Source organism: Quercus robur, chromosome 8 (assembly GCF_932294415.1).
Source record: "Quercus robur chromosome 8, dhQueRobu3.1, whole genome shotgun sequence".
In the NCBI taxonomy this organism is placed as follows: Eukaryota; Viridiplantae; Streptophyta; class Magnoliopsida; order Fagales; family Fagaceae; genus Quercus; species Quercus robur.
Window position 1 is genome coordinate 8556596 of NC_065541.1, and position 10578 is coordinate 8567173.

At 34.2% G+C, this 10578-nt stretch overlaps 1 protein-coding gene across 1 annotated transcript; it reads right to left on the minus strand.

Annotated features, from left to right (window-relative positions):
• Positions 1-7036: 7036 nt before the first annotated feature.
• Positions 7037-9136, minus strand: LOC126695801 (exopolygalacturonase-like). The gene is made up of 4 exons (XM_050392614.1): positions 9077-9136; positions 8641-8952; positions 7552-8064; positions 7037-7355 (listed from the first exon to the last, which is right to left on the minus strand). Exons 1-4 carry the CDS (start codon positions 9134-9136, stop codon positions 7104-7106), a joined length of 1137 nt encoding a protein of 378 aa, XP_050248571.1. The 3' UTR covers positions 7037-7103.
• Between the last annotated feature and the right edge of the window lie 1442 nt (positions 9137-10578).

Below are 10578 nucleotides of genomic sequence, written 5' to 3' on the forward strand. Positions count from 1 at the left end.
ACTAGGGGCCTATTTGGATAAACTGTTTTAAAAAGTGCGTTTTAAAAAATTAGAATTTTTAATACACATGTTTTAAAAAACACAAATTTTAAAATCACAAATAAATATTTGGATAACATTAATAAAAAATAGCGGTTTTGGATGTAAGTTCTAAAAAAGGATTTAACTAAATTGTTAAGGATATATTGCCTTTTTTTTTAAGTAATCAACTATTTTTTTTAAAGAAAAATATGTTATGAACATTAACAATTGCATTAATAATAATAACAATAATATTTTTTTCATTTATTCTAATTTAAGGTTTACACATTTTCTCATTAATATTATGTATTTAGAATTTATAAGTGGATAAAGCAATTTAAAAATCAACAAAAGAGTAACTCTATTTTTTAGGAGTTATAGGCACGTTTTTAAAATGTGGCTATAAGATTTTATTTTATTATTATTTTTTGGTAGTTTAATGGAAGTTATAGTTGTATTTTTACTGGATTATCCTTTAGTTGTCTTTACTTAAATATAAGGGTGTAGAGGTATTTTTGAACAAAAAAAAAAAAAAAAGAATTTCAAATAGGAGGAGTCCTTTAAATAATAGTATAGATAAAAACTATTTTGTTTTTTTTGGGTAAAAATAACTATTTTGTTATATTCTTTTGCCATCTTTTAAGATATAAAATAATAATAACTTTTTATTTAATAGCGTAATGGCAACAAGCATTCTCACTTTTTTTTTTCAATTTTTTTTATTATAAAAAATAGAAATTTATTAAAAAAAAGAAATTACAGGTTTAAATATATAAATGGCTATTCTTACACGTTTAAGAGGTTTAGAGGCCCACCATATAGACCAGTAGAACCCCACTTATTGTTTTATATTTAATACTATTAATTTTTCCCATGTTCACCTCCTACCATAGTATCCTTTTCCTGTTTATCATCATTTCACTCTCTTCTTTTCAAGTCCCCAAGACCGTGGGTGCTACTCCATACTGAAATTTTGCTCCAATTTTTGCCCGTGCCCACAACATTTAGATCATGAAAAATGGTGAGGACAGTGGCAAGGAGAGACAAACACTACAGCGAAGATAGACAGCAACAAGGCATGGTGACAATGCAATGGATTTTTGATAGGGTATTTTGGTCATTCTTCAATTAATTCGGAAACGCAGTTTGTGTTTTACACTAGTGTTTTATAAAAAGCTGCTTCTCACTGCATTCCAAAATCGTGCCTTTCTGCTATTTTCAAATACATGATTTTTAATAAAACACAAAGCCAAACATATGGTTTCAAGCATTTTCTTCCAATAATGCATGTTTTAGTTTAGAAAATGCGGGGCCAAATGAACCCTAGATGCTCTCTCCTCTTATATTTATGGTGTATCCCATTTAGAATTGTAAACAAATCAAATTTTGTTGAGTAGTGAATGTTTGAGCTTAGCTTAACAACAAAAGTAAAATGTTCAAGCTAGCTCGAGCTTGCAAGCCTACAAATAAAGATGTGGTATAAAACATTGGTTTTACACCTTCCAATCTCTACATGCTACATCAACATTTTACAAAACAATGAATAGGGAGAGGCACAAACAATCAATTCTAATCAATACCTTTTGCCCTCTCTTTCTCCCTTTCTCTCTTTGCCCAAAGCCTCTCTAATCAGACCTTTGCGATCGACCATGATAGCTACCGCTCGTCACCGCCATATTTGGAAGTGGTTCCCAAGCTCAATCATTGTCTCGCTCTCTTTCTATCTCAATCTCTCTAGATCATCCTACGTTTTCCTTTAGAAATAAGCTCTCTTTGTCATTTAGCTTTCAAAAGAAAGATGTTATTCATTAATTTTGGTTGGAAATTTTATATTCAAGGGCTTAGTCCTGCTAGGCATACTGTCAATTTGGATCAATTTGGGTTCAAGTTGTAAATCTATGATTGGGAAGAATGTTTTCTTGGAGGGTTCTAAGCTTTGGTTGGGATATGGCTGTAGAAAGGGAAAATTCCCGACCTATCACAAGCTGACACGTCACATTATCAAGTCCACAAAATACAGTCAATTACAGAGCACCATGTATTGCTGCTAGGTTTTGCTATCACTATTCAGAAGCCAATAGAAATTTGCCAAGTGTCATGCAAAAACCAATCACGCATCAGCGCACGTGTAAGCGATGACTCAAGCAACCTCGCACGTGTAAGCGATGACTTAAGCGGACCAATCAAGCTGTGACATGTGTCACCAATTAAGCTCCGCCACGTATCGCTCACCCACCCTAAAACTCCTATAAATAGAAGCCTTCCTGAGACATTTAGAAGGACCAGAATTCAGAAGTGAAAAAAGCTCTGCGAAGATCAAGCCCCAAAGCCTTCGAGAACTTCAAGAACTTCAACCCCAAAATCGAAGAACATTCGAAGTAGAATCATCCAGATCATCTGCCTAGATCCTAAAGTTCACGGGAATCAAGCCAAAAGTGTCCGAAAACATCAACAAATCAAAAATCATTGAAGCTCAACGGATTCAAGCCTCTAAAGCTCCGAAGAACTCCCACCACAAACCTTCGAAGATGAAGAACGCACGAAGAACACGAAGAACGCGAAGAACAAAGAATTTCTAAACAAGCTCATAGCCAGAGATTCATTGTAATTCCGTTTCGGTAGTCTTCAATTCATCCCTCAACCAAATTGAAGGGTATTTTGTGTTCAAGTCAAAACCACGTTACCACAAATCTAATCAATAAGTTTTGCAAGGAGATCGAATCAGAGGATCACTCTTTTGTAATTTCAGAGAATTGTACCACACAATCATCAATACAAATTCGCATTTGTGAAACTATTTTACTTGTTTGATTTATTTCAAACTAGAAATTTAGTCGTCTACAATGGCTACTCTTATTTGCTGTTTTGAGATTGGAGTAATGGACACACAACAACATTCAAAGTCACCACTCTGAGTGAATAGTAGAGAGAGAAAGTTAGAGGGAGGAGGAAAGTAGTATCATCGTCGTTGATGGCAATGGTGATGGCGAGTGGTTTTAGAGGGAGAGAGCGGGAATAAGGTTTAAAGACAAAGGGAATGGGTTAGAAGAGAGAAAGCCACCACTGATGGGGGTGGTGCTGGATGGTGATAATAGAAGGGAGCAGCAGATTTTGGAGGTTTGATCCAAGAGCATATAGATGCAGATGAGAAATTATTGTGTGTAGCACTTTCTATTCCTTATTTTATGAAATGTTGATAAGACAATCTCTTATTGGATGGTGTAAACTATGCGTTTTGCACTACATCCTTATCAAATTCCAAACCTTTTTTTTTTGGCTTGGGCTTGGCTCATAAACAAGCATAAACCTAAGGCTCAAGTTTGTCATGTTTATAAACAAACAAATATAAACAAGCTTTTTATTGAGTCAAGCCCGAGCTGTTTATAAACTGTTTGATTTATTTACAGCCCTAATCCCACTAATCAAATTCTTGGTGAGATCCACCATAAATGTGAAAAGAATGAGCACCACGTCTTTGTACTCTGAGATCACCCAATAATTTTTCATAAACATGATAACTTCAATAACACATTTCCTTGTTTGCAATCTTGCTCGTAATTACTTTAGCATTCTGTTGTGAAACAAGGCTTGGCACATGGCTAATAGCATCAATTTTGGACAGAAAACCTTTGATCTCATGACTCAAACACAATTTTGTTTCTGAATCATAACAATAACTGAAACAACCAAAAAAATATGTATATATATATTTCTCCATTTTTCATTACATATTTACATTTAGAAATAGAGGTACCGTCCATATTTGCCGCTCATTATATATTCCTTCCTTTAGAAATAGAAGTACCTTCCCTATTCGACATCTATATATTCCTTCCATGAGTAGATTGGATTGTTTTATGGCTTCATACAAGATCTACACTATGACAACATCAACACCGTGTTGATTTTTCTCTGTATGCTCTAGAATTCATATGGGTTGAATAGATGGAGGCTTAGATCTACTTTGAATGTCTCCTGTATAATGAAATTGAGAAAAACTTGGTTATACAAACTTTAGCTGCACAAATGGTAATTCCTCTCTCTGAAAATCCTATCTAAGGATGGCTTATGATGTCCTTTAAATAGCACAACAAACAAATCACAAATCAGGTTTGAACCAAGCAAGTTATGGGCGTTTTCACCTTTCAAATTTTTGCTAATTGCACAATCTCGACAAGTCAAACTAGGTATCGAGCTAGAATTGAACTTATCTCAACTAGTCAAACTTACCATTGAAATTACAAAAACTTTTTTTTTTCTTACGTTGTACTTGAGTTGAACTTGGATCTTAGTCTTGGAATTTAAAATACACACACAAGACTCATCAAAAACACTATAAATTGATTACATTTGATCATGGTTTGCCAACCTAAAAATATAGACTCTACAAACCAAGTGGACTAGGTAGAACACAAAATTGCTTACTACCCACATGAAAGCAAACAATAGTTTCAGTGGAATCAAGTGCAATTGTAGGATTGGTCATCCAGTGAAGGACTCCATTAAGAAAAACTGCAGGATATTTTGCAGCAATAGGATGTGGCACATTCCCAATGCTCCTCCACCCCTTAGACTCGCACTCAAGTGTGTATATTGATGGGAAATTTAGACCCCGGTTGATAGAATTAACAAGTTTTAAACTCAAGTTGTTAATCAGATTTATTATCAATAAACCTTATTAAAACAAACAAATATCAATATCATGTCAAAATAATGGAGCGGAAAAATAAATAAGACAAGATATGATGACCCAGGAAAACCAATGAAACAAACTAGTTTCATAGTAAAAAATTTGGGGGGAAACCTTCCCGAAAAGTAATCTACTATAGAAAAGAGAAGTGTCAGATCTAGTACAAAACCTTTGTCCCTAGACTCTACAATCCCTGTAGATGAACTCACAGTAGAAACCTTCAACCGCTTCAGAACCTCTGAACTCTTCAATATATGAACGCCACCCTTTGATGCACGAATCCTAGTACGTGACTAACTCCTTTGCATGAATCCCAGTACGTGACTCACTCACCAACTTGAAGAAGATGTTGGCTGCAAAGTTCTTCACTTCATTAATAATGAAGATCAAGAAGCACTTGGTTAGAAAACCCTAAGGCGCAAAAGACGCAGTAGCTTCTTTTTGGAGAGAATAAGGCATCGGTCACCTTTTGCATATGTTCTCCTTGTATTCTCTTATGTAACGGCCTCTAAAACAAGCCTTATATAGGTCTAGGGTTGTGAGAAAAAAAAACCCTACACAAATACAAAAACTTGGGTCGAAAATCAGATCTGGAAATCTGAATTTCCGTAACCTCAATCGATCGGGAGGTGTCGAGGAGGTGTCGAGATTTAAACTTTGACAGATACAGCTATCGAGAAGCTATCGAGGAGACAGGAGCTTTCTCGATCGATCCACCAACTATCGAGAGGTGTTGAGATTGCGATAACAATCAACTGAAGAGCTCGATAGATAGCCTAGCTGTCGAAAGGTGTCAAGCAGCTGTTGAGATATCTGTCCGCAGGTGTCGAGCTATCTGTCCAGTTTTAGTGAACAACTTTTCTTCACTTGTTTCTTGGTCCAATCTTCATAGCTTTAATACTATACTTAAACAACATGTTTCTTGAAGTATTAAATGCATCCTAGATCTATCCAAATACAAGTAAAGTGCATTTTGTCAGAGGATTAGCTAATTACACAAAATATGTCCTTAACATATATCTCACCCACCAACTCAAATTTGCAATCCATATCTATGAAAGGAAACGAAACCACAACCTCACAACCTAATACTCATCATTCAAAGGGTCATATCCAAGTCCAATAGGAGCACGATATTGAGTGATCTCGGAAATTGAGGGAAAGAGTAGTGTACTTTCAAGAACAGGATTACAAACATAGGAAGGGCCATCATAATCGGAACAGGACAAACAAAGCAAGCAAGCCATTACATGACCCCGCAAGTTGAAGTGTCCTATTACACCCACCAAATGGTGTTTTCAAAACTGAGGTCCTTGTTGGAATCAAGAACATTTGGTAAAACTTCCAGGGATTTCTTGTTCAACCAACCTAGCTAAGTTTGCCAAGTTCAACCATTATGATGCTCATACTAGTACTACTACAGTGTTTGTCAACATGTAACTTAGCCAAACCAGGTGAGTGATTCTTGTTTGCCAAGTTTTGCAGACATACCTGCACTGAGAGAGGGTTTTGATGGGAAGCTTGGAGAGAATGTCCAAGATTATCTCATCTGGAAGATCTGATATTGTTGATGGTCCCCTAGTTTTCATCAGATTTGATATTTTCTTCTTGTGTGGACTAATGTGTGTTACCAATATAAAGAGATTAGAAGAGAAAGTTAAAGGATGGGTGAGAGAGGTGCAGGAGATTACTACTAATAGAAGAATATAATATGAAGCAAAAGTCGTATATATGAACTTGATCAATAATTTGGTGGGGTTCACAATGAGGTTGGGAGAGACTTTTAACATAGGAACCAGGTATTGTAGGGGTATTTTAATATTAGAATGATTAAATAAGTTAATAATATGAGTTAAGTTAGTTAGAGGGTTTTTTTTCTTTCTTTTTTTTTCTTTTTTTTTTTTTTTTGTAGTTAATAATGTTGTAAATGTAAGATGTTTTTAGGCACGTAAAACACAGAATAATCATTCCCCTTCAAAACACCTGGAAATTTTCTCCTTTAATTAGTAGTGTAACATTAACGCAGAAACCATTCCCCACCCCCCCCCCCCCCCCCCCCCCTTAAAAAAGAAAAAAAGTACAATTCGAAATCAGAAGAACAAGAGTGTAATTATAGAAAACCTTAGGAGAGATTAGAGCCATTTTTCCTATAAGATATTATTACTCCACATTATACAAAGAATGAACACGTCACCATAAATAGGTTCTACAACCATAAATTTCAAAGGCAGTTTTTCATTTTATTTTTTAGAATCAAATTTCAAAGACACTTTGAATTTTCAAATACGAAGTTTACATTACCACTTACAACATTTCTTGTAGATAAGCCTTAATTTCAAGCACAAAGCAGTATTGTCAAAAGAGTTGAAGTATTAAACTTTATGTCTTGATTTTAATAAAGGTGCTGCGAGGAGTGATATATGCAAGATGGGGGTTGTTGTTGACCAATAACAATACCTTTGGCATTAGAACATAACGATGTCGCAGGTCCTCCAGCACCATTGTAAGTTAGGTTGATGTTGTTGAGCTCAATATTCTCACAAGGTTTGCCTTTGCTACAATCAAAAGCAACTGCAATTTTTGAGCTAGAGGTGCCCGTAATGTTTCTGAACTTAACATCGCGAATTTGAACTTGGGAGTCACCCTGCAGATAAAAAAATATCACCAACATGGTAAATCAAGTTTTATATAACATACATTTTAATCAAACATAGTCCCACTTTAACCCAGAAATTGAGTCTAAAAGCACCAATATGTTATGACCAGACTCACTCAAACCACAAACTTTTGCAAAAAGCACAAGCATATGTAACTTTATTTGAACAAGAGCTACTAGGTACCTTTTTACAATTCCGAGGTGGACAATATTGTTGATCAATGATGATGGGGTTGTCGACATTCTCCATGATGATATTTTCAAAGGTAAGATTGAAAACATTGTTTGAGTAAGGCATAGCCCATGTTTTAACCCTCAAGCCATTTTGAGTGCCAATAAAGGTGGAATGTGTCACCCTTAATCCACTAACATCTTCTTCATTTGGTACCCCGCCAAGACTTCCAACGCTGATTCCATGGCCCGGGCCACACTTAACGTCCTGAATGTTTATGTCTTTGGATCCAGGACTCAGCGATACACAATCATCTCCAGTGGCTATAATTGAATTGAAGATATCAATATTACTAGATGAACCAATGTGTATTCCATCGGTATTGGGGCTATCTTTGGGTGCTATTATATGGATGTGATCAAATCTCACATGTTCGCATGCGAAAACATTCACATGGGCACTTTTGCTGTTGATTGAAGATAGGTGACTGATTCTTGAATTGGTGACAAAATCTAATCTCAAAGACTAAAGAAACACACAATGTGAATAATATGTAACTCAAACAGGATTAAAATTTAAAAAGTGTTCGGATTAAATTTTGTGAAATGGGAATTGTTTTAAATAAGTTTACAATTAGTATTTTAAAAAAATGTAAGCACTAAGTTAACAAATCAAATATACCTAATAAATAAATATACCAAATACGTCAATTTATTAAAAAAATAAAAGTAACCAGACTTCAAAACATTGGAGATAGGACATTAAGAAATTAAGTGGTAAAATTTTATAGTCTTTTTTTTTGACAAAAAAGACTGATAAAATTTTATAGTTGAAGAGGAAAGAAACTGATATATATATTTTTTAAGAAACATAATCTCTTTTTTTTTTTAATAGATTTTAAAGAACATAATGTAAGTACAATGAAAAGAAAAACAGATTATAGAATTATGAAGTTATATGACGTATAGAAAAGTCTATTGGGTAGAAGGATAGAAAAAAAGAAAACTAAGAATGATTCATGACAAATGACCCTAGCACATGATAATGGGCTACACGATTTTCTAACCCAATTTAAGATGGACTTTCGAAACATGAACTTACAATGGGAAGAGCTTTGCAGTTTGGGTCTACATTGCAAGTATACACATTCCAAGCAGCGAGACCTTGTCCATCCAATTTCCCACCACCCGTGAGGATCAACTGGTCTATGTATTGGAAGGCGATCCAATAATAAACATTAACTGTAGATGCTTTATCTGTAGGAGCCTTCAGGGTCCCTTTGATTTGAAATTCCACTTGACCCTTGCAAGGCCCTTTCAACATTATAGGCCACAACATATATGTTCCTCGTGGGATTAATACAAGATTTATCCCTTCAGATTGACAAGCTTTGTTAAATACATATTCAAAAACCTACATAGACAGACACACACAATAACAAACTTGTAAAACAATTACATTTCTTTATTAAAACGCTTCAATGTTATTGATTCAAGAAAAGATTCTTGGCTTTCATAATTTAGTGAGTGAAAATTACCTTACTGTTATCAGTATTTCCATCGGCAACAGCACCATAGTTCATCACATTAAAAACCATTTTTCCATACCCAACTTTGGAAATACATGATAATAAAAACATTAGGTACGCACAATGAAAAATTGATATTGAACTCATGTTTTCTTCTTCACATACTACTACTTGATTTTTTATTTATTTTTTCTCTGCTTTTATAATGATTTTTATAGATAAGAATGGAATAAGAGTAATACTAAAACTAGAGATACAACTAAATTTCACAAAAATTTAATAATAATATTCCTAAATTAGCCTACCACCTCACACATGACACGTGTCCACCACAATTGGCAACATTTCTCATATGTTGGCATCCATTTGTTTTGACATTAACATTTTCTTGAAAATTAATCATTTTTCTATGTTTGGTAGCAATTTTAAAATGAGTTGGAAAACTATCTTTTAACTTTCCTTATTTAGCTTGGCATGAGATAGAGTTATTTTCCAATTCTATGTCACTCCAAGCCTTCTGGGAAATAACTCTCTCTTACGGCAAGCTAAATAAGGGAAGTTAAGAGATAGTTTTCCTTTTACCTATTTTTTCAAAATAGTAATACCAAACACTAGAAAATGCATAATCTATCTTCACATAAGGTTTTCCATTGAAACAAACGAAATGTTACAATATAATAAAGGAAGCTCAGTAATTAATTTTTATATTCTTTCATTGCACCGTATCAGCTAGCTATTTTCAAACCTCTCTGTCTCCTATTAGACACTTCTCCTCTCGAATATTCCAACTTACCGTTACACTTTCTCTAACTTTTCTCTTCCATCTATATTTTTTTTTTCTTTCCATTATTTCCCACCTCACCATTACTCTTCCTCCAACCTTAATTTCATCTCTTTCTTTATTTATTTTTTTTTTTCTTTTTTAGTTCTTCTTCCTCCCATGCTCTTTTCTATAAATTTGATTTTCTCTTTCCCTCTCAATTCATATTTTTCTCACACATAAAAAGGAGATTACTCTCTCTCTCCCAAATTTTTTTCCCTTTGGTGGGTTTTTATTCTTTCTTGTACTTTTTGGGTTGATAATTTTTATTTTTTTTAGCTCCACTTAGGGTTGATGCGTTTGGTGTTTTGGTGTTGTGCTCTTTTTTTTTTTTTTTTTTTTTGAGCAAATGGTGTTGTGTTCTTTTATTTCTCCATTATAAATCCTCTTTCTCTCTCATATGGCTTTGGTTTGATTTTAGTTTGGATTAGTACTTAGTTATTTTGGAAGTAAATATTTAGATGTCCCTAGCAACTGTGATTAATAAATTATTGTAAATTCTATCTTTTATGCCTTTAATATAGTTTAGGAAGGTAAAGTACAAAAGGAGTTGTAATTTAGGGGGGGGGGGGTAAAGGAGTCTTTTGGCTGAATATTGCTAAATTTGAAATTTATTTGCGTTATAGGTACTGTTCCAACTTATTTAGGAAAATGAGGAAAAAGAGTGAATTTCGGCAACACCGTTGCCAAA

Coding starts and splice junctions, on each gene's coding strand:
- LOC126695801 (XM_050392614.1), bottom strand. CDS start 9,136: ATGGTTTTTAATGTGATGAACTATGGTGCTGTTGCCGATGGAAATACT. Junction 8,953..9,076: donor GAAATACTGATAACAGTAAG/GTAATTTTCACT, acceptor CTGTCTATGTAG/GTTTTTGAATATGTATTTAA. Junction 8,065..8,640: donor ACTGCAAAGCTCTTCCCATT/GTAAGTTCATGT, acceptor GTGTTTCTTTAG/TCTTTGAGATTAGATTTTGT.